Source organism: Scardinius erythrophthalmus, assembly GCF_964197995.2.
Source record: "Scardinius erythrophthalmus genome assembly, chromosome: 13".
NCBI lineage: Eukaryota > Metazoa > Chordata > Actinopteri > Cypriniformes > Leuciscidae > Scardinius > Scardinius erythrophthalmus.
In genome coordinates, this window is record NC_138233.1 from 35955151 (window position 1) to 35981128 (window position 25978).

At 37.4% G+C, this 25978-nt stretch overlaps 1 protein-coding gene across 4 annotated transcripts in view; it reads right to left on the reverse strand.

The window, feature by feature from the left end:
* Nucleotides 1–18765, reverse strand: part of pls3 (plastin 3 (T isoform)) — a 32022-nt gene extending 13257 nt beyond the window's left edge. Inside the window, exons 1-4 of one of the 4 annotated variants that reach the window (XM_081383319.1) lie at nt 18544–18765; nt 7107–7217; nt 2217–2380; nt 370–499 (exon numbers count right to left, since the gene is read on the reverse strand). In XM_081383319.1, the coding sequence (XP_081239445.1) occupies nt 370–499; nt 2217–2380; nt 7107–7167 (355 nt within the window). In that variant the 5' untranslated portion in view covers nt 7168–7217; nt 18544–18765. Of the gene's footprint in view, nt 1–369; nt 500–2216; nt 2381–7106; nt 7218–8128; nt 8167–8540; nt 8684–9763; nt 10024–18543 lie in introns of those variants that run through there. The other 3 variants (XM_081383318.1, XM_081383320.1, XM_081383321.1) reach the window with 3 other exon arrangements.
* Nucleotides 18766–25978: the final 7213 nt, after the last annotated feature.

The window sequence follows — 25978 nt, forward strand, 5'->3', positions numbered from 1 at the left end:
ACTGGGTAATATAAGTTAACTACATGGGTTAAGGCTAGGTTTAGGGGTAGGTTCAGGGTTAGTATCTAGTTATTACCCAGTTATTGCAATTATTATAATAAGTAAATAGTATGTATGAGGAACAGGACTGTAAAAAATAAAGTGCTACCAACCTAAAAATACCAAAAAGTACATGGTACTATATTATAATGTTATAGGATTTAGAACCTGGTATTACCACTGCATTAGAGTAGCTTGTAGATCTCAAGGTATGAATACGGCAGTCCATTCAAAAAACATATTATTATCATCTGATGCCATTATAATTTGCAATTATAGCAAAAGGAAACAGTGGTTTGTCTGATCCGGTGATATCCGAGGCGTTTTTACCTGAGAAGGAGTGCTGTGTGCCCGCACTGGACAGCTCGGATGTGCCGCCGATGGCCAAGATTCCCTCTTTCCTGTTGATGGCCTTCCGGAAGCTCTTTGCAATGTCACTGCTCTTCAGCTCCTGAAAGATCTGTGCAGACAGACACATGGGACCATAAAATTAATTATAAATAAGATTGTTTCTGGATGCATGATACATGATACAGAAACTGCTGCAACATCCGTTCACTGAGACTTTTCATCCACACATAACAAATAATCTATGTACTACTAATTTAAAAATACACTAATGCACAAGAGGTCCGTGAAACTGAACAGATGCACATATTTAATGGCGTGTGGCATGTGTGGGTAATTAAGGCATGATTGTCAGTGCCAAGGGTGCCAGCAGCTGCGCATAACCTCCTCACAGCAGTGCAAACAAACACAGGGCCGCTCAACTAGATGATGCCCCATTTGCAGCGGCAACAGTCTCAATAAACTAGCCTGTATATCAACATTTACTGACTGCAAAAGAGTCTCTGTGATATTCTGGACTGCAGAATTATTTAACAAGGTCACATTAAATGGATCAAAAATAACAGAAAAAAAAATATATATATATTATCACATAACTATATATGAAGAGTTCAGATGCAAAAGCCTCTAAGTGCTATCTGAAATTTCCTTCTAGAATGATACTATTTATCAAGCTTGAATATTTAAGTTCAGTAATTTCACTTAAATGACAATTCATAGGTAATTTTCATTGCCATTTAAGTGCAATTACTGAACTTAAATATTCAAGCTTGATAAAAATTATCAGATGGAAATTTCAGATTTGCATCTGAACCCTTCATATCATAATAATAATACGACTCATTATTAATAAATGAGCACCAATAATTATCATTGAGCATCAAATCATCATATTAGAATGATTTCTGGAGGATCATGTGACACTGAAGACTGGAGTAATGATGCTGAAAATACAGCTTTGCATCACAAGAATAAATTACACTTTAAAATATATTTAAATAGAAAACAGTTACTTTAACTTGTAATAATATTTCACAATTTGTCTGGTTCTACTCTATTACTGATCAATGCAGCCTTAATGAGAATAAGAAACATTAAAAATCTTAGTTATTCCAAACTTTTCACCATTAGTTTATGGGAATTTTCGGCCTATTTCACAACTCTCCTCAACCAGCCTGCACAGTTTAAGGTATCATGTCAGTAGCACATGGGATGAGATCCACACACAGTAATTATTTCATCATTCTTTTAGTACCACTAATTACTAAAAATGATGAAATGGTGAACAGGCCATCTGGATTCAGCACTGAAACGCTAATCTCAAAATGCAGTGTATTATCTGGTGTCCATATATGGTGAAAGCTACTGCCGAATATGCAAATCAGGGATTTTAAGCTTTAAATGGCATGTTTTAAAAATTTGTTGGGTTTCAAATTCCGTTCCAACTAAACAGCATCACATAGCGCTCTTAATTTATTTATTAATTTAAGTCTAATTTATTAATCACGCAGAAACCTTTTAACTGTAATCATTTAACTCACTCTAAACCATGCACCTTGCGTTCATCCATTAAAGTCATGCTTGCACAGTACAATTTTAGAACAGCATATGTGATCATGTAAATGTTTTCTCACGACAATAACATTTGATTTGCAAATTAAGTTTATGGACTGAACAAAGCATTGAATCACACAACTACTTTTTATTTTTTCAAAGCACTACAATGAAAAGTGATGTATATGTGTAGCAAGTTTTAAGCGTAGTTAGCATGTGTATGTAGATGTTTCGAATTATTTTTGGATATTACGGAACAGTTCGTAGACACTTACAGACAGGAATTCTTCAAAGCTGATCTTGTTGTCCTTGTTTTTGTCACCATCTTCCATCAGTTTCTGGATGATCTCTCTGACTTTGTACCCTGGCAGGGGCAGATTGGCCTCTTTGAACAGATCGTGGAGCTCATGGTCACAAATAAAGCCATTGCCATTCAAATCTATGGAGAGAAATGAAAAGTATTGGTTTGGTGCAACATCTTTCCTCTTCCCAACAAGCACAAAACATTAAGGTTGCAATTAGTTAACGTTGCAATTCAAAATATTAAGAACCCACAGCAACACTGAAAAAAAAAAGAGAGATATCCAATTGAAATAGTTTGATTAGCCAAAATTATCAACAGCAAACTGCAACTTTGAGGAAAAACTGTATTTTCCTGCATTTGCATGTAAAATAAAATGTTTTGGAAATGTGAAAATCTCTCGAGTAGGTTTTAATCAGCCTAAAATGTCAATGTAACATTCCGGCACAAAAACAAATACATCTGTACACTTAAATTAAACTCCTAAAATGTAAGGAAAATATTTATTTTTATAGAATTTATGCTTAAGAGTAAAACATAGGCCACACTTAACATTGTCACTGAGCTTCAAGCAAAGCATTCTGGTATTGTCTTATCCACAAAAGAGACACACAACATGACAGATACTAGCCAGAACGAGGTCTAGATTTTTTTTTTAATCATAATATAAATATTTAAAATTGAATATAGCCATTTTTATTCAAGTATTATGATCATGTACCTAAATATGTGAATTATAACCATGCATCTGAGTATGTGAGTGTGTAGATGCCTGTAAGAGACTAGAATGTGTTTGCGTATGTTGGAGTCTCTCGCTCTGCCATTAGATATATGATATAAATGGTAAGCTGTGCGTCCCATTAAAGAATATTTGTAGGATGAGCAGGGGCCTCTAATGTAAATAGGTTGGGTCCTTTCGTTCCACTTTTTAAAAACAGACTGGATTCACAACCAAAAATGGAAGAATTGATAAACAATATTGGTGCAGAGTTTGAAAATGTAGAGGATGAATTGACCCCACCTTGGGGGAGAGCTATAGGAACTTAGACTTTATTACAAAGAAATAAAGCCATCTTCTAGCATCTAAACTCCAAGACTTCAAGAGTGATTTTTCACAGAGGCAAAAGAAGCCACTAGAAACGCTACAGTAGATAGGCAGCGCACTGGGTTTGAAACAGAGCTGTTGTGTTATGTGTGTCTAAAAACTAAAACAGAATAAACAACATTAGAAAATAACCATTAAGAATTGTCAGCCACTGGGGTTTTTCTAGTATATGTGCATTACAATACCAGGACACGGGCAACAATTTAGGCTCCAAAGTTCTGCCTAGTCTGTGGGAGATATCTGATAAATGGGGAAATGCAGTCTGAACCACATTCTTGTCAAGGACCATTAGAAAAAATCCAAATTCCACAAACTTCAAAACCCAGACTTATACACCGAAGTCTAAGATCACCAATCGCAGTATACCCTTTAAAGGGGTCATGAATTGAAAAAAAAAACTAATTTTCCTTGATCAGAAGTCAAAAACTTCCTTGTTAGTTCAAAACCAGCTTTTATTGAATCCAAGCTCATTTCGGATTTTGTCACATTATGGCGTAGTAGTATGATGAAAGACCGCATCAGCAGAAGAAGATCAATGCCTACTTCTACATCATCACATCTTTGGCTCCGCCCACTGGCGCGTTAGAGAGATGAAAGATAGAGGATCACTGGACTAAAACATTACCTTACAAAGGATCCTAATGCTATGAATGTGGTGGTTATTTATATTCAACTATGTGAATGTCTCAGTAGAGCATTCTTTGTTTGTTCACACGCATTTCGACACAGGCTTTAAAAAACAGACTTTTACAGTAAGAAATGGACCTGACAGTAATGCCACCATAAGTAAGTAACTTAATCAAGCCCTGGTCATATCTAGGCTTGATTACTGCAATGCTCTTCTGGCTGGACTTCCATCAAGTGCAACTAAACCTCTACAAATGATTCAGAATGCTGCAGATCATCTTCAACAAGCCAAAAAGGGCCCACGTCACTCCTCTGTTCATCTCTCTGCACTGGCTACCTCTCGCTGCTCGCATCAAGTTCAAGGCATTGACGTTTGCTTACAGATCTATCACAGGGTCAGCTCCCTCCTACGAGTCTACATCCCTGCCAGAAGCCTACGATCGGTCAACGAGCGACGTCTTGTTGTTCCATCACAGAAAGCCACAAAATCACTTTCCAGAACATTCTCATTCACGGTTCCATGCTGGTGGAATGCTCTTCCCATCCTCATCCGGAATGCAGAATCCCTGACAAAGTTCAGAAGACAGCTGAATACCCATCTCTTCCGTGAGCACTTAACCTCAGAAAAAAATAATAATAATTCTTTCCTTTTCCTTTAATCCTCCCTTCGTTCTTTGTCTTTAAATTGTTTATTGCTTTTTATGCGTCAGTAAATCAATCAATGTTCAACTTCACATTGTTTCTCAAAGTAGCATGAAACTAATCTGTTATTTATATTGTGATTAAATTATAATTAAATAATAATATACAGAATGCAATCAAAGAACTCGCCCTTTAGCTGTCAATCAAACAGCGTGTGTTTATCAGTGTCTGAGTTCTGGACTCTCGCCAAACCTCCCGTTATAATCAATGATGCTGACTACAACAGCCCCCTACGCATCCTTCAACCGAGTGATGGCTTTCTTGATTTCCTCTCTGGTTGGCTTGTTACAGTTGATGGGTAAGTCTGAGATGGCTGGGTCGATGATTGGTGGAGCTGGTCTATTCAAGAGACTGCACAACTCTTATTTACATCGTGCTTACACTGTTAGTTATGATGAAGACATTCGTGAGAGTGCAGAAATTGAGATGCAATGACAATATCACTGCATTCATGCGATCAACAAACATGTCTGTCATGGGCTACAGTGCTCATCGCTGCAACCTTTCATGCCATGGGAGTAGATCTTAATATAATGCTGCAATCAACACTTTTCAACTATCTCGACAGCTGTAGCCTAATAGAAAAAGCGTAGTAAATGTTTAAAAGAGTTCCACATGTAATGCTCATTTCATATGCAAAGCTGTTAGCCAATCACAGCATTTACATTCTCACAGCAGACACACCCCTTCAAACAGAGCGTTAAAGTCAGAGGCTAAAATCAGGGCAGAAAATGGCCTTTTATTTCTAAATTATGACATTTTTATATAAAAAAAATACTAACATAAGTGCACCACAGGAAAAAAATAATAATAATGAAAAAATTCCAGTTCATGACCCCTTTAATGACTTGCTTTTTGTAAAACTACAGACATACCATATTAATAAAAGTATATATATAGTTAAATATTTTAGTTAAAAGAACCAATCACATTTTTTTAGAGACATTGGCTGAGCTTTATTTTATTTTTTTTCTATTGAAAATGCAATAGTCGGGCCAGCCTGAAAAAAAAGCAATTTTTGCATGACATTTTGCAAGCCAAAGAAGCAAAATTGTTATACTATTTTTGCTGATTTAACATGTTATTTAAGCATCATAAGTATCTTAGTATCTCACTACAGTAAAACAGTGGCAATATTTTTCCGTAGTTGAATTCTAATAATATCTAATAATCTAACCATTTCTAAAAATCTCAAATGGACTTGCTTGACACGTGAGAACAATCATTGTCCTTGTGCGTACATTTGAGCTTCCGTTGACCATATTTCTTGTGCTCTATGTATGTGTGTTGATCAATGTTTATATGTGAATAAAAGCCTAAATTATACCTGTTTTTAATCAAATAAAGTGATCTTGATGAATTAAGCCACTTGATTCTAATGGGTTTACGATCTCTTTATGAACGTTTTGAAGATTCAAAGTTTTGGGTGAATGAACTTTCATTGGAAGGACAAAAATATCTCAGAGATCATTTAAAATATCTTAATTTGTGTTTTTAAAATGAGCAAAAGTCTTAAGATCAGCGCTGATGAAAGCCGACGATGTTGTCGACTGTGTTGTCGTGTAAATGAGACAATTGTCTATTTCTGAAGATATATTCGTCATTCAAAAAGGGAAACTGACGCTGCAGACCATAAACAAAGCAGTGTGCTTACCGTTTTGAATATCAATCCTGCTACACTCTCCGCTCATGTTAATATTGAAATATTCGCCAAGGACACTGACGTAATGTTGATGACGTAACATTAGAACAGCCTTCTATCTGTACCGTTTTGACTTATTTCGAAGCTGACACTCTCAGTGTGCAAAATAAGGCAAATATTCAGTGCACAGTTACCCTAATGCTAGCAAATAAAATAATTACTTGTTAACAGATCCAAGTATTATTCAAATATTTATACAAAAGATTTAGTTTGAATAGGACTTGGAACACACACACATACACACACATGTGACAGTAAACACTTGGTTGGTTTTGGAGACAAAAGTCCATGAGGACAGTTTAAAAGCCAGGCAACAGGTTATGCCAAAAACTTCATGAACTCAAATGAAAAACCCAGATGTTTTTCTGAGCAATAACAATCCAGACTTTAAAGAAACACGCTGCACGTGAAGTCAGGGGGAGAGATAACACCATTACAAAACAATTAGGCCATCAACACACACACACACACACACACAAAAAAAACATCTAGAGTTTCCTCATCAATGGCATTTAAAACTAGAAGCCAAATGAGACATTTGAAAGTAGATCCTAAATTAGGCTTTGCACAGGGATGTAGGCTAGCTGTTTCCATCCATGCAAAGAAAACAAAGACAAATCAGTAGAAATCACAAGACATGTAAAGGAAAAAGGACACCTTTACGGTCAGGCGGCATGCCAAGTTGTGATTAGAGGAGACAAAACTGGTTGGACAGGAAGAACACTCACCGACTTTCCCGAAGGCCTCCCGCAACTCCTCCAGCTCATCTTTAGATATCTTTCCTGCCATCTCCCCGAAGAACAACCTGAAGCTCTCTCAGTCGAATAAAATGTGTCCTTCTATGGAGAGAAGACAAAAACTTTATTGTGTGGACTTCCAAATTGTGGTAAATGCACAATGGCGCCTGTCTTCTGCAAGAGAAACCTGGAAGTGGGATTGTACAGTAAGATGATAAGACATGCAAATGACATGCAAACGACTATCAAGTATGAAACAAGAGCAGACTATATATGGGCAAAACATATGTTCGAGAGGGCGTGTCAAGACAGGTCCTTTTGAATGTAACATGACTGTAATGCAAGCAGTGCAGTCACATGGTTCTTTGCCAAGACAATGATTGAAACACTACTTCATTTATTTAAATGACTAGGCTAGTTTTTGTGTTGAGTCAACTGCAGAGTCGACTGGAAAAAACGAGCAAACAGTCACATATCCAGTTATTGCACACTGAAAATGGTAGAAAACCAAAAAAGATCAAACTAAAGGAAAGAGTTTAATCCACAGCCAAAAGTCTGGACGTGTTTCTTTGGAAGATCAGTGCGTTATTTTATCTCTGAGTTATGATAGATGAGTTCAGATCTGAACACCAGATGCAGTCTATACTGAACTGTGCAACAGTCGGTCTGTTTTTGTTTAATTGTGAAAGTGGACCTAACTACCTTCTTAAAAATAAAGGCTCCGAAGTCAAGCCATAGAAGAACCAATTGAGTTCCCCAAAGAACATTTCAGAGAACAGTTCATAAAAGAGCCCTTTTTCTTAGTGTGAAGATCATTTTAATAATCTAAAAATAACCCTTTTCCACTATAAAGAACCTTTTGTGTAATGCAAAGGTCCCATTGATGTTAAAGGTTCTTTCATGGAACCATCAATGCCAATAAAGAACTTTACATATACGAGTATAGCATAAACCTTATCATCCAAACACACAATAAGCAGTAATACACTAAACACTAAAATTAATTTACTCACCCTCAAGTTGTTCCAAACCTGTATGAGTTTCTCTCTTCTGTTGAACACAAAAGAAGATATTTTAAAGAATGTGGGTAATCAGACAGCTGACGACACCCAATGTTCAACAGAAGAAACAAACTCATACAGGTTTGGAACAAAACAAGGGTTAATAAATGAGGACAGAATTCCCATTTTGTTCTATTTTCATCCCTTTAAAGGTTCTTCATTGAACCATCAATCCCATTAAAGAACATAAGTGTGGCATAAACCTTATCATCCAAACACACAATAAGCAGTAAAACACTAAACACAATACACTAAAACCATGGTAAATATTTGTCCAGGATATAACAATAATTAATATCGTCCATTTGAATGCAGTATTATGGCATTGGCCCAATGTGTCAGTGAACACACTATGTTGACGTACCGTTTGAATCGAGGCCACAACAAAATAAAACCTGTTGAGCAGAGTCCACCCACAGCAGCTGAACCGAGAACAGATGCAGCGTTCCAGCCTCCGTTGCACACACTGACCTGAGATCTGCTCTTACGGGCAGCGATCACAGCACTGCAGCACTTCAGGCAACCCAAGACACATCTACCTATTATCCACTACCTTACAAGAACTCATGATGATTCAGGACACACCCGCAGCGCATCCAGCTCGTGCTTTTTTCCAGCAGTTAGTTATGTCATTAGCGGTGCCAGCTGTCCAACCACACCCCAGTGGGACAGCATAAAGTTAGAGACTTCTAAAAATGCTCTAAAAGGAGACAATGGCATGCCAATGTTACATAATGGTTAAACTGTTTATTGTTTGAATAACTCTTAAAGACAGCGCTTATTTGTCTCAAGGTCTACATTTGACGTCATCTTTCAGCTATTCGGAAGGCCAACACAGAAACTTTGCTGGAATTTTTAAGAAAAACACAAAACACAAACGGCCCAAATCTCCACCCTTGTGGCATCCCTTTCATGGACACAGTGCTGTGTGCTACATACCTTTACTGAATCATCAGCTGGAATCGATTCTTCCACAAGTCATGCTTTAATAACCTTCATCACAATCCAAGCATAGATCAAGTCTAATTTGACTAAGGTTTGTTTACTTCCCAAATGAGTGAGGAGTAGCTTGACCTCATGGGACTGAGTCATGCACAAATCTAAGCAACCAGAGAATCCTGTCTAGTCACTAGATTTTCAGAGTCTCTAAGGACTGCCAACACTGCACGAGTGATTGAACAAAGTCAAAACCATTATGCAGTGTTAAGTTACAAAGCAAAAGCAACGGAAAAACAGCCACAGAATCGCTTTCTTTGGGTTTTGATTGAAAAACACAAAGCGGAGCATGTGCTCCACCACACAAAATGGATTTACCAGTCTGACGAGATGCAAAAAAGAAAAGCTTAGTTAACACGACCAGTTGCACAAAAACTGCTTCTTTCACTCCAAAACTGCAAACAGAGGCAACAAATGTGAACTCAAACAACAGACGTCTTTCACAGATGTTGTGCTGTTGGCAGAGCAGCTGGGAAGAGAGACAGACAGACAAACAGAGACTGCTTTTCCCCAGTGTATAACGTTAATGAGAGAGTGTGAGATGAACAGGAGAGGAGAAGCAGCAAAAAAAAGAGAAAAAGAGAGCCAAACCTTTGGGATGCGTGCAGAGAATGGGTCTGTAGGCAGCAGCGGTCGCAGCAGAAGAGGCAGTGCTCGCTCCACACCCTTCAAGGCTAATCTGAAACACCAGCATTCCTGCCTCACAAAGACCTAGGCAGCAAGTCATAACACTTCCTGACAGGCTATGGGAGACGCGGTCGGCGTGTCCGCCGGAGAGGGAGGAGGGATCGGCAGGCGAGAAGGAGAGGGGGAGGGGAAAGCGTGCATGCTTTGCTTTTTTCTTTACTACCAACGTCTCCATCACAGATGTACCGAGTAATGCAATAAAGTCACGAGAGAAAAAAGGGGCAGGGAAAAGTTCAATGCATCTCTCAAATCCACATACCGTCACTCACCTTAAAACATCCTGTTGCTTTAAAAAGTCGCTACCGGAGGGGAAAAAATAACAGTGTGGACAGACATATGCTGAATCACTCCACTGAATCACTTGGAAACACATGCTGAACATGTCATATCTTTGCATGTCCAAGCAGAAAGACTGTTCAAATAAACAGATTGTGCTTTTATTTTAGTCAAAAATCACATACAGTCAGCGCAAAAACTGCTGCCATTTGGCTGCGAAAATAAATAAAACATTTTGTAATATCCTCCCACAGTCTATCAGTGGTAAACTAATTTCAAGGACGGCTGAGCGGCTAACGTAACAAAGACTCATTCATTTGCTAAGGAAACAGGCCACATGATAAATAACAGAACATTCACAGAGACAGACCTTAAATGAGGGCATGATGACCTCAAAACACACTCTTACTGTTTCAGTTCAGCATTAAATTCATCAAATTTGGCTTGTGCATCATAATCTTATTTCTCATAGCCTTAAGCACAAGTTGCATGTGGGTTATAAATGGGTCTGGGGTTTTAGCGAACTGCTATGCATTTGCCAGGGCTCCCAAGTTAAGATAGCCCACCTCCACATATTGTGGCCCTCAGATATGTCCAAAGACCTCCTTTTTTGCCCATTTCATGAAAACATGAGTCTCTATGAAAAGTAAGAGCACAGCTCTCATGATCTGGGACAAGTTACACGACAGCAGAAACGCTCATTAACATATAACCACTCACATTTACATACCAATGCCTTTTCAGAAGAAACTTGGCCGCACCCTGATGAAAGAGTGTGAACTATGTTTTATTTCACAATACAAGGTTAGCTAATCATACCAGATCTCATTTACATGTGGAGATCTATACCACCCAGGCTCATTGAAAAAAACACGCCTTTACATTTTTACAAAACCCCAATAGCTTATCTATACATATGCAGTTTCCAGCTGAAATGAACAGTAGAGACAGTAAAACACCAACATCTTCTAATCATTTTCACAGGAGCAGATCATTGATAAATAAAGACTTTTTTAAATGCGATTCATTATAAAATACTATGTTATGGCCTTTTACCACGCGCATGATTGGTGAACTAATACATTTTGATGTTAGCATCACATAACCAGTTCCATATGCATCTTTTCTACCATAGTAAACTTGCTCGGTAGCTCACCTAATACAATATTACACAAGTCCTGTGAAACATGAGTCACCAGAAAAGAGCTCAGACACTAGAGGCAAGCTAAAATGGCATTGTTGCTTCAATGTCTTGGCTTTTGTTAACACTATCGGTTAGGTTTAGGGTCGGGTTTAGTTTTGGTGCTACGTTATTTTCAAACGAGATCATTAACCTTGCAGTGCCACTCACTGAACACTTCATTTCTGAACTGCCATGATACGGACAACCAACATAAAACATTGCCAGATCCACAGATTAAACTGATTAAACTGATCATGCTGGGTATTTCACTCTGAAAGTGTCTCAAAACATGGAGGAAGCAATGTTATATCATTTTGCAGACATGTCGTCACATGCATGTTTTCTAACGAGCCTCTATTCTATGTAGATGTGTGTGTAGGCTAATATTAAGGATTGTTGAAATATTTTTTCATATCTCAGCTTAAATCATCAGTTGATTTCCAAAAAGCGAAAACATTGTGGCACAAAACATCCAAATCAGACACAACAACTGCTCAAACCAATGGCACGATCTGGGGGCGGGACTATCCGTTTGTCCAATCATAACCAATGGATGATGCGTTTATAAATCCCTTTTGAAAACAATCGTGACTAACATTATTCACAAATAAAAGGTTTTACAGGAGCCCTGCTCACATTGCATACATTTCAATTGAAAGGTTCCTTTCATTATGAATGTGTAAATGTGTTACCAGACCACAGAGGAATTCCTGATTTCGGCATTCCTGAAGCTCAGGTTACAACACAACACAACACCTGTTAAACAAGTCAGATCTTGAAGATCAGGAACATTCAGTATCAAGAGGAACAATCCCCGTAACAGCTGGAGAACACAGTTGTGTTGGATCTTCAAATTCCACCATTGCAAAACAACTAAGATTTGAAAGCTCTCTCATCTCTGTTCTTCTCAACAGTTGCTGAAACTTGCTGGCATTTTGTTGCCAGAAGAAACAATGGTAAAGCAGCAGAACAAAGGTCTACTTCAGTGCAAACTAGGGCTGCACGATATTGAAGAAAAATGTGATATGCGATACAATAAATGTGCTTAAAGTGTGTAAAATAAAGTCAAATTATCTATTCATTTAAAATTATGTAATCTACATACGTGTTTCACATTCCTTTTGTGACAAGAAAACATCTCTTCAGCTCCTGAAAGTGAACAGCAGTGTTCTACTGCAGCATAGCAAGTGTTATTTTAACATCAGTGTAAACCACAGGGTTCAGGGTTTCAGGTTATCCTACATTAGGGTTATTTAACAACAGAAACTGAATAGTCAAATGTAAAAAAAAAAAAAAAACTGCTTAGTTTTCACTGTATCAATTAAACGTATACTGATTCTTATTAAAGACACAAAAGTTATTAAAGATACAAAAGAGAGAGAGAGAGAGAGAGAGAGAGAGAGAGAGAGAGAGAGAGACAGAGAGATGATTTTATATGAACCAAGAAATAACATCTTGGAAAATCTTATTACTATAATGCAAAAAAAAAATATATTTTTAAACTTTTAAATCATTTCTACAAGTAAAGTGATATCAGTTTTGTAGCAGGCTGTGTAGTATTTAAAGTATTTAAATTCAAAACATTGTAACATTCCTATAACTGGATTGTTTTATTTGTATTTTATTACTTTGTATATTGTTACTTTGATAAATAAATTAATCATTCTGTGATATACAAATTTGATCCCTGACGTATTTTGTGGATTAGGCTATTAATGCAGATTATAATAATAAAAAAAAATAATAAAAAAAAAACATTTCACAATAGTATTTAAAAAAAAACTAAAATGATTACAGTAATGAAAATAAGGATCACCACAGAAAATAAGAACTAATAATAATTACTAGTAAAAAACATGCATTACAGTAAAAACAAAGTAATTTGTGAGGGAAATGTTCTTAACTATCATCAAATCGTCAAAACTCTCACAATTCTTTAAGCAAAATATATGTTGAAACGGGACATTCTCTCAAAATAATTACAAGTGGAGGAACCTGAATGGCACAGTAAACCTGACACTTCAAGCAAACATGTTCACTCCTAACGGCTCTACGTAACACGAGCTTATAACCAGTCCCATTCAAAGTGATAAAATCGACCAACAGAGTGATGTGAAATGTACCGTTTCAAAACAACATCATGAAGACATATCAAAACACACACTGTAATCTTCAGTATATTTAGAGTAATGCAAATTGGATTCAGAGTCACACAACAAATTAGAGGAAGGAATCGCTGATTGTTGATATGACCCCTTCCTAGCATTCAATCGAGGAAGAACTTAACCACTGAAGAAAAGAAAGGAACATGAAGTCCAGCCAAGAGAAGAGCAACAATATTCACAACATTCAGATTCACAAGGCCGGACATTAGAGGTGAATGCAGGTTTGTGTGGTCAGAGCATGTTTAGTCTACAGCCTCCACCGGGTTATCACAGATCATAAAGCATGAATAAACCAGTGAAGTACTACAAAACCACATAAAAAAGACAGACTACCGGTCTGAAAATGCTGTTGTCAAGTCGTCCCAAGCATACAACTCTCTTTCTTATATAGAACACAAAAGGAGATGTTTAGCAGAATGTTCACGTTGCTCTTTTCCATACAATCAATGGCGATCACATCTGTCAAGTTCCAAAAACAACAAAAAGCCTCTTAAAAGTAGTGACATTTCCCCCCCCCCTTTTTTTTTTTTTTTTTTTTTTTTTTTTTTTACATCTAGTCTAACTGTAAGTTTGTTCTGTTACATGTAGTTCTCACTGGATCCGTCAGGTTTCGCATTAAAGTCCCCCTGCAGTCAATCATTTGATCCCTTAAAACTAATTTCTGTCAGGACCACTATCGTCAAATACGATTGACAATTAGCATACAGTTTGGATTGGCGGTATGGTTCTGTTCTGGGCGAGAACTCCATGCGCGTCCATGCAGTCTAGCATGGGTAAGAGCAGCAATAACCCCACTTAGGGTAAACAGAACAGAACCAACATGAATGTATTGCAGATATCATTAATTCAAGATTTTAAAGTACAACATAATTCGAGAAATTATTCTGATTCAAGGGGAATATGAATGCCAAATCCTGACTGACGAGAGGTGGAGCTGGGGAGGGAGGAGGGTAATGAGCTCCTGAGAAACACAATAGCTGCTGATAATACAGAAGGAGCTTATATATGTATACAGTGATAGGCGTTGTATTCCTATAGGTAGACGTGGATCAGCTGATGCGATTGACTAACGAGGCCTGCCAGAACTGACGCTACGCTTAATCTTTGAGAATCAAAATGACGTTTAAATGTTTTTTTCCTTTGAAAATTTCTTCATGCCTTAAAACAGCTTGAATCTACGCAGATCATAAATATGCAAATGAGCTCCGCCTCCACTCAATCGCAGCAGCTCGAATGACCAGATCCACTTGCTAAACTGGTTTAATTCAGCCATGTTTGACCCAGAAACTGATCCACAAAAGAAGAGGAAGAGTGAATCATACAGGCTCGTCTACAAGTCCTCGTCTCAGAATGGTAAAGCGCTTTATGTATCGCTCTCTACAACGTCAGAAACATAATGGTAATTGATATGACTAGCCTTGGGCTTAACTACGTTATCAAACAGCTAATAATGTGTTGCTAATGTTAATAAATGGCAGTGAAGCGCGCTGGAAGGTCACATGATAATGACAACATGGAGAATGCAGAACCAGATTACATTCATACCCATTACCCTTTTAGCGCATACAAAATACTTATTCAAAAAAAGTAGCTAATCAAGAGAGTATGCGATTTCAGACGCAGCCAATGTCTTTACAACATGTAAAAATGCATTTTATGCTTCTTTCCAAGTGGAAAAAGGTCTTATTCACTGTAAGAAAAAAAAAAATGTTGGAAAATAGAAAAGGCACCAGTAATTTTCTGCCAAGTTTACAGACATTTTCTTTTAACCCTAAAACACAACATAGTGGAACGTGCAATTCAAAATACAAACGTAAAAAATCAACACGGAAAATTCCTTCAAATTAACAGTAACGCAGTTCATCGGTCCCTGTTTTTACAGGCTTTTCTTGGAGTGCTGTTGCATATCAAGACTCAAAGTTTGGTGGCTTTTATGAGGGGAAAATGTGGCAAAACTGGGGTGGAACCATCTGGACTTCCCGGACAGTCAAAACACTAAGAGCCCAGCAGATTTTTTTTTCATTATCATTCAAGACCGTTAGTTATACGCCCACTAGAGGAGACGGAGAGACACAACAGGCCTGAGGAATATTAGTTAGGGAATCAGAATAGAAGCCAACCTTGAGACACTTTAGTCTGTGACTGTGGTGTCTTCAATACAGCGCTGAATACTTCCTCTCACTGTCTATCCTTCCTGAGAGGCATGGCTTATCATTAAAAATAATCAAGATTCATTCAGCACAATAGTCAAATGCTTGGAGGCCATGAGCAAACAGCCTCCCACAGACATTGCTGAGGCATTTTTGTCCTGACATCACTTTAACCAATGGCGTCCAAACCACACCGTTCTCCAGGAACGGCTCTGACCAAGAACATGCTCCAGTGAACCGGCGGCAAGTAACACTTACAGCTGAAGAATGAAGGGTTTGAGAAGGAAGAATATAACCACAGCATGAAAGAAACCAGGATGAACAGTGTTTCGAAGAGGACAAAGCTAGAATAGCTCACTGAAAAAAATCACTTGAAAATTCTGTCATCATTTAGCTGTTGAACACAAGGGAAGATATTTTAAAGAATGTCGGCAACCAGAGAATTGTTGGACCCCATTGACTTCCATAGTAGGAAAAAAAATACTATGGAAGTCAATGGGGTCCAACAACTGTCTGGTGACCGACATTCTTCAAAACATCTTCCTTTGTGTTCAGCAGAAGAAAGAAACTCATACAGGTCTGGAACAGCTTGAGGGTGAGTAAATGATGACAGAATTTTTTATTTTTAAGTGACCTCTTCCTTTAACACTGGCTGTGTAATGATCAGGAATGCAGACAGATTCACCTTCCTGCTTCCTGAACCAATCACAGCTTTGGGAAAGCAATGCAAGATATCTGAGTTCTCAGTCTTTGTTATGGCCTTTTCAAAGGTTGTCTGACGAGCAAAAAAAAAAAAACATTCAAAACCACACATTCCTATCTAGCCCAGCAATGCAGGCAGGGAAGTTGCCTCACGTCTAGGGCTTTGCACCACAACAACTCACACTACTGGCTGCGGAGACATGCTATACAGTTCACAGTTTACTTCAGCAAAGGCTGGAAGTGTGCTCCATTACACAGTAAATGTCCAGCGAAGTGAACATCACAGTGTCTTCAACCAAATGAGATTCCGATCCGAAGGGAGCGCACATGTTCAGTCTAAAGGACACTGGGAACATCGATACATCACTTCACAGGAAGTGGAGAGAGAAAATTACCCACCAGTCATAGCAAGAAGACTGACTAAAATATGCATAAAAATTATTTGAGGCTCCAGCGTTTTTAATATATAAGTTATACATAAGAGTACATAAGAATACATAAATAAGTCAATAAATTGTGCAAGATGCAACAATAGCGTGGTGCAGGGAAGATTATTACAGCGCAACTATCATGATTACAGTTAAATAAGATAAAATACACATCTAAGGGGACGTTTACACAACACCGTTTTCAACTAAACACTTTTTGTCCGTTCGTTTACACGACAAACGGCATTTTGGTGGCCTGAAATGAAGCTTCTGAAAATGGTTTTCAAAGTGAAAGTTACCGTTATCGTCTCTGTGTAAACTACAAAAACGCGAATTTGTGACAACCTCAACAGACATCGCGTGCTCAGGGAGTAAGGAGCAGTGAACACTGCATAGGGACCCTGTAAATCTGTGAAAAAGGCTGTCTTACTGTCTCTTACTTGGAATGCAGTATGCAAAGTTTGTAGACGCCTGAAAGGTCAAAAACATCTGTAAAAGTATGCAGTACCTAGGCTATAGACTAGAAATATGGCATACTGTATCCCATAATGCAATGTGTTCAACTTGACTTTCATTTTGACAGTGATAAATGATCTGGAAGTAATCTAAACCACAATTTCAACACCTAATTATTACTCAATTGGACAGCCAGTTTTGTAGTATTGCAGTATTGCCAGTACTGCAGTGTATATAATAAATAATGTATCCATGCACATCATTTATTTTATTCATGAGTCCTACTCTTTAAATCAAGATCCCTCTTGCAGCAACATCTCTTCTCTTTTCTGATGATGTCACTCACACATGAGATCCACCAATAGCAAACCACAGCCATCCAATCATTTCCCTACGGACAAAATCAAGCCCCGCCCTACATTTGTTCTTGTTTGAGAAGCCGTTTCACTACGTCACAATAGAAGAGAAAAGACTGTCACAACTTCCATTTCAATGCTGACTTTTAAGAAAGTTTTAAATAAAGTGCATACTGCACAGCACACTGTACATAGGCTATAGTGTGTCCTGATATATGAACAGCATGCAGAGATAAAAATGTACACTTTTCAAGTGATTCCACAATTAAACTGCAGCAGTTCAATCAAGTAGCCTATTAGTCCTTGAGCACAAATAAGGACTGCAGTTGACATCAGTGGTTCATCTCAACAGTCGGGTCTGGTCAAGCACACTGCAGTTTTATATAGGCTACTAAATACTACACTCCAAGTATGAGTAGCATGCTATTCAAAACATAAACAAGTTGGCAAGCGTTCAAGATTTATTAAGAATGTTAGCCTAATTATAGATCTATGAAGCACAAAACAGACTCTGTGTTCAGATCTTTATCGGATGTAAAATATTGCCAAGTAAAATATCGCAAAGGGCGTTTCATGTGAAACGGGTTAATTGAGAAACACGTCACCTATTTCATCCATTCGTCATCAAATCACAGCTATATTATAACAACAACCATACATGCTTCCGGCTGCACATAAACACTCGCATCACATGATTAACCGTCTCTAAAAAACAAATAATGAACACTGAGGGAAAAAAAAAAACCGTTTCATAGCATCATATCGAAATGGAAATGTAGACTAATACTTCCTAATGCAGTGATGACATAAAATATATTCAACTTCCAATAAGGCTCGCGAGACTGTTTGCAACTCTATATAAGTAGCTATAAATGAATCACACAAATGCCTCCGTGTTTGTAGGAAGAAAAACAACACATCTGAAAAACAAAAGTGCTCTACATAGTTTAATAAGTTGAATAACTTACTGCGTCCGCCCGTGTGTTTGTTGCCCTGCTGGCGTTTCACGCGAACACACACTCTCACACACACTCACAGCAGCACTGAACCTTAATGGGCCGTGTCTCACACACAGCGTCTATGCTACAGTACACTACACACACTACAGTCTGTGCTGACTACATAGACAGCCTTCTGTGGCAGCACAGCCTCACACACCGACAGCAGCCTAACTACACACACTTTAACTCGCACACACATGATGAACTGTCAACTAAACATGACAAGCTGATGCGATTGGGATTATATCAGCTTTTTTTTTTCTTTTTTCTTTTTATAATAATAATAAAATAAAATAGGCTATTTCAACTAAACATGAATCTAAAATTAAAACAGAAAATATAAAAATAAAATCTAATTGAAATATATTATACAAAAATAGTATAACTCACAGGACTATAATAGTAGGCTATATCCATTATAACACTGCCATGATGTCCAGCTCACTAGTCACTAGCCGTGTTGCAGTACTATGGTACAGTGATGTATCAGATGGTATTACCCACTATGATATATGCCATGGTATTGATTACTGTACTTGTGCCATTGTTTTTAGATGACACTCAACAGTAGAATATACTGTATGATGTATGTCCAAAAATAATATGGTATTACAGTTATACATGTAATTTTTGTTAGTGCAGGAATTGAATTCAGTTAGGCCTATTCACTTTTCATTGATTCATTCATAGCTGTATTTTGATATTATTATGATCATAAAATAAAAATAAAATGATTGAGACTGTTTCGTCTGGATCATGCTGCTGACAAGTGTCTTTGGATCTTATTTGGCTATTTTTTTATATGAAATAACATTTCAATTACACATACATCTAAAATGAAAACAGAAAACATAACAATAAAATCTAATTCAATCTATTAACAAAACGATGTTAGTATATCAATAATAGCCTACTGAAAGAACACTGACTGACGTCCATGTACTATGGTGCAGCGATGTATCAGAGATGGTATTACCATGATATATACTATGATATATACACCATGATATTGATTACCATATTCATGTGCCATTGTTTTCAGATTACACTAAACACTGCTTCAAATGAATATGGAACTGGATGTCCAAAACAATATGGTATCACATGTAGTGTTGCTGTAATTAAGGCCTAAAATCTAATTACTGTAATTTAATTACATTTCCCTTGAAAAAAAGTAAAGTAAGGGATTACTCTTAATGTTTCTGTAGTTCAATTACAGTTATTTTACACATTTTGGTCAGTTCAAGAATAATTTATGCAATTGTATATTGTTTGTTTGAAAGAATCAAAAGTGCAGTTTCGAGTCGACTCTTGTATTGTTCAACTGGTTGAGGTTGATATGGGATTTATAATTAGTAATAAGTAATTCAATAGTTTTTAGAGAGAATAATTAGTACATTAATCTAATGCGCTGTTGAAGATGTAATTAGTAGCTAGTTCATTACTTTTTTAGAGTAACTGACCCATTACATACTTTCTGTTAATGTAGGATTTCAGTGGAATTCCTTTTCATTCATTCATTCATTCATTCATTCATTCATTCATCGCTGTATTTTGATATTATTATGATCATCATAAAAAATGAAACGATTGATATTTTTCTTATGAGTCACGCTGCCGACCGGAGTGTTTTTCTTTTCCCTCCATATAGAGTTTTCAGGTCACAGCGGTTTTCTGGATCATAATTACGGACTCGTATTCCAGAATAGGAGGAAATACCAAGGTGAGGAGCAGAGGTTATTATTAACAGCACGACTGTCCTGCTGCGAGTGAAGCTGCTGTACTCCAGCCGTTCATGTCCTTATAACATTAAAAAGTGCCAATCAGGGATTTATTCATAATTTAATATATATCATATGGGTTACACTCAAATAAGCGTTTAATGGTAGACATTCAACAAACTGCAAGTACTCTCATTATATTAGTAGACTGTGAGTTTATGGTTCGGGTTAGTAGAATAAGTTGACGTAGTTGCAAAGTGACTTTAGGATAATGTCTAAAGTGGGCCGTTGAAATACAGTGTTAATATAACACCCATGGCTGTACGGGACGAGCGGTTTCTGGACAATGGTCATGCTCCAGGTCTATTGTTTAAAGTGGTCTATTTTAGAGGACATATTGCTGCATATTTCATCATATATTTCACGTCTTTCATCATCACGCAGGGTGTTTCCTTGTGGAAATGCATGAATGGCATCATAAAGCGGAGGGAAAAACAGCATAATCGGACAAGCTGGGTTAGAAAACATTGAGCTGTTGAGCATATGAATGGCATATAAAAAGTTTAAGGGTTATAATAACAAAGGCTTTTGTTTGGACTCAACAATAAATACATACCTAGACAGTGCAGTCGTGTAATGCAATATTGAGCAGCTGTCTGGAGAAACAGTGTGTGTGTGTGTGTGTGTGTGTGTGTGTGTGTGTGTGTGCGTGTGTGTGTGTGTGTACTTGCACAACTATCTTTGTGAGGACCAGTTTGAGTTTTAGACCATTGGAGTGAGGACAGAGAGAGTAATGGACATTTTGGCCGGTCCTCTCTCTCTGAGAGCCTTTAAAGGCCTGTTTGAGGGTCAACACTTGGTTTTAGGGATAAGGTTATAATGAGGTTAAGGGTCGGTTTAGGGTCAGAGGTCGGGTTAGGCACTTAGTTGTGATGGGTAAGGTTAGGGTAAGTGGCTAGAGATTGCATTGTGTCAATGAATGTCCTCATAAAGATAGATGTGTGTGTGTGTGTGTGTGTGTGTGCGTGTGTGTGTGTGTGTGTGTGTGTGTGTGCGTGTGTGTGTGTGTGTGTGCGTGTGTGTGTGTGTGTGTCTAAAGACTAACACTGCACTGGGAATAACTTCTGCATGATCCTCAAACCTCATCAGCTCTTATGAAGAAAGTGGGAGAGTTTTTTCTATAGTGTGAACAGTTGTCAGTACTGTATTTCGGTGGTCACTTACAGACTAAAACACTCCTGATATCATCCACCAAGCAAAAAAAGTCCAGTCACTTTGACATCCACACAATATGAAGCAACATTCATATCTGTGCAGTTAGCAGTGTTTACATTGCACCAATATTGTCAGTGAAATCATCCCCAATGTACACTTTGATCAGTGTGTTTTGTCAGCTGGACGATTAATGTCATGAGTGACAGAGAATAGCAGATGTACAGACGTCAGGAGGAAGAGAGTCAACGCTAAATAAACCTTCCATGCATGGCAGAGACTTTACAATGCACTCACATACAGTCCATCAGTAATAGACACTTTCCACTGTGATCATGATTTACTGTGAAAAAAATGTAAATTGACATTCCCAGAATTCCCTGCGTGACACTTCACATTTGATGTATTTTCGTTTCTTCGTAGTTTTATCTAATCAGTTACGTACATTAGAGTTTTATCTTACAGCTAATGCTGTTAAATTAATGTTTATTGCTTTTTAAAATTTGATTCATCATGTTACTCTCATCAACACTGTGTTTGGTGGTTGTCAGTGTATTACAGTGTAAGGCACAAGACAGATATTATTTCAATAGGTTGGTAAATTAACATTATATCAGTTAATGATGTTTTTTTTTTAATGTGAATTTAACTTAAATCTGTAAAACCTACTAAATATGACTACCGTATTCCTTACGGTAAAATTTGGTACATATCTGGCTGTAAATTTAACAGATTAAAAAAAAAATGTTTTACAGTGTATTGGTTACAAAATAGATCAAATTAAATATAATAATAAAAAAAAACATTTATTTATGTACAATTTGGAGTATTGACTTTTTTCAACCCTATTACAACAATTTTGGACATATGCATACAGATTTGTAATGTGTTATCACACATCTGATGTGTGTTATTTTCTAGATACAAACATAAAACATAAAAAAAAAAAAAAACGAAAGAGCAAAAGGGTTGTATGCAACAGGGTTGCAGATTTATTTTGTCTTTATTAAGCTGACATTCAATTAGGAAAAGCCAATAACTGAACAGTATCTAAAAGCTGGAGGTTTTAAGCTGTTAAAAATTGTGGTTTGAAGATGACGTAATATCTCATAAAACTATAAAAAAGGTTCAATCAGAGCACAGTGATATAAACAGCTTTGGGACACAGTTGTAAAAATCACACTGAAGATGATGAAGACATTCGCTTTCCTGTAGCACAACATAAACTGTCTTTTCAAAACATGGGTTTTAGTGTAAATGATCAACAGAGAGCTTTGTTGGCACGACCTGCACAGTGTTCCTGCTGAATCTGAGTGTGTGTGCACAAGACAGACAGTACATGACTGCGCAGTGACAGGGCTTTTATAGTTTACACTCTGTGCTCAAGCACAATGAACTTCATACTGATCTGTGAGATTAAGCCCTCAAAATGAGGGTATACACACAACAGAAAAAGTACTGGCAGCTTTTCTGTAAATTTACAGTGTGTTAGACAGTAAAAAAATACAGGACATTTTCTGTGTTTTAGTGGTTACATACAATAAAAAAGGACACTTTCTGTTATTTAATAGTATACAAACTGCAAATGTTAAATAAATCCCAAAAATAACAGAAGATATTCTGTCAGCTCATTACCCAGACATTTTCTGAACTTTTCTGTTAATTTAATTATATTAATATTAATTATAATGCATACAGTGCAAATGATAATAAGTTTATACACAGTCCTCCCATTTTTAAGGATTTACTGGACAAAGCAGAATGGTTTATGTCGTAGCTGTTTGTTTAATAACTACAATAGTTATGACTTCTCATTTTTGGTGGTGTATAGCAAACAGTGAAATTACAACATATTACCTGATTATAAAATGCAAAGTATTTGTGTCATGATCTCCTCTGTGTTTTGTGTTCAAGGACTCTTATTTTGATATTTCTGGTTTTCATTTCCAGTGTTTAGTTCCTGTTTGCCTTTGTATCCATAGTTACCCTTGCTAGTCTGCATAATAACCCATTAAACATACCTGTTCCTTGTTAAGGTCCGTTCACACCAAGGACGATAATTATAACGATAAAGATATATCAAAGAATAGCAGAAACCACGTTCTAATTCTTCTAAAACACATTCTTTTTTTCCTATCTGATGAATGATGCAACCATTGACAGCCAATCAGAGTCCATCCTGCTTTATAGAGCTCAGGCATTTAAAGTGACAGAAGACAAAATTACAGCGCACTTATAATGATATCGTCCGCTGGTGTGGACACTAATATAGTTATGTTTGGATTATTTTCATCTGCTTTCCCTGTTTGATTTATCTTTGCTTGTGTGTTTGTTTGATGAAAACTGCTGCGATTAGACCCTCTCCTCTTCCCTGCTCATCGTGACAGTACGTTTGTGTACTTTGTGCTGATGTTTATTGTCATGAATAGCGTTCTGCAGCAGTCCTGGGTCAAGGGTGAAGATCTCACACACACAATCGAGCTAGAATGACATCAGGTGACAAAACTCATGACACTGCTCACTTTTATAGCTACCCATTCTGGTATTTGTGTGAACAGCTTATATCTGTGTTGTGTCAACAAGTTAGGAGTATATTACGCTGTGAATAAAGTTCTAAAGCCTCATATTTCCAGGGGCTGTGAAATATACGCTTGACCATGTAATGCACAATTATGTAATACTTAAATAGTGAACCATCAAGGCTAATGATGCATAAACATGAGGAGCAGATATGAACGGTCATTAACCTTGTTCTCTCGTCACACTCGGTTGCAGCGATGATGAGACGTGCTGCATCTGACAAGCATTCAAAGGGTTAGTTCTTCCAAAAATGAAAAATCGCATTACGTAATCACGTTACAAGGTCACGGGTGACAGGCGGAAGAACCGACCTGGTGTTTACAAAGCGGAAAATAGCGAAAAACATTAATGTCGGACGATTTTGAAGTTGGAGAAAATGAGATGGAGTTTTTCCTACATTTTTGAACCGGAACATGCGTGACCTTTCAGCGTGATTACGTGATACGTGGCGCATCGCAGAGCTAGTGCAAGATTGTAGTTAAAATGTATATAAATTTTTTATTTTTATTTTTTTAATGTCCGATGGTTTGTCTAAGTCTCTTATTCCTCGGCTGGGATCGTGTCGAGCCTTTAAAGCTGCACTGAAACTCACATTTGGACCTCCGAACCGTTGGACCCCATTGAAGTCACTATATGGAGAAAAATCCTGGAATGTTTTCCTCAGAAACCTTCATTTCTTTTCAACTGAAAAAAGAAAGACATGAACATCTTGGATGACGTGGGAGTGAGGAAATATTAATTCTGAAGTGAGCTACTCCTTTAAAGCCTCCCTTCAGAAGCAGAACTGGAGACCTCTGATCTAAAGCCATTCTTCTGCAACCCTTTAATGGTCTTTAATGTTATTTTCTGAGAATGTTTAGCAAATATTGATATATGTAATCACCTGGAGGCCTTTTACGAATTATGCAGAATTTCATTCTGCAGCGATCTCTAGCAATTTCTCATGCACTGATATTTATGAATTTAAAAGTCATTTTCATATCTTCTCACGAACACTAACATTCCTTCAAGAAGAAACACTAAATCCAGTACCAATTACTAAACGTTCAACTGTCACCTCAGCCCTTGCTGGAGGCTTCTCACCTGAGAGACGAACACCCTTCTTCGAGGTGAGGCTTGACTGACTGATCTTGTAAACCTGACAGGCCTGATCAGGGTGTAGTTCCTCATTCAGTCAGATCTCATTTACTCTGACACTGCACATGAAGCTGAATGAATCCAATCTGACGACAACTGGATCAAACGGAGCTGGTTCGGTTTTGTGGTCTTTCGCAGACTTATAAACTGTGGTGAGCCGTATGTCTTTTGACCCACCCAGTTAGGCCGTGGATCATAAAAAAGAAAAATCTCTGTTGGCCACAAAGCTAAAAGCGGACTGAGGCACATGGCAGGCTTTAACAACAATAATGTGCACAGAGAGACCGACTGTAGACACAAAACAGAGACAGGGAGATGAGGGTGTGACACTGCAAGTCATTCAAACTAAACTGGACTTGTTTTTATCTATAAATCATGTGTCTTTTATAGCCAGAGTCCCGAGTGTATCTTCCCTCATTTGACAGGTGTCCGGCTGTTTCACAACAAGACCTGATTTTCAGGATATCAGATACTTTTACTTACTCTGGACGTGCCGCAGTGTTGCGTTAGCATGTTACGCGCTATATTCAAATTGCAGTTTTCTAAATTTGGTGCTTTGCGAAATCTGTAAAAGTTTTTAACACTTTGCGACAAGTTTTTGACATGAGGGGTCCAAATGCATAAAAATTTTTTTTAATTAATTATTAACTCAATATTATATATATCGGCCACCATATCGGTATCAGACAATATATGTTCATTTTTAATGTTATCGTTATCGGTCCGATAAGAAAATTTGGCCGATATATTAA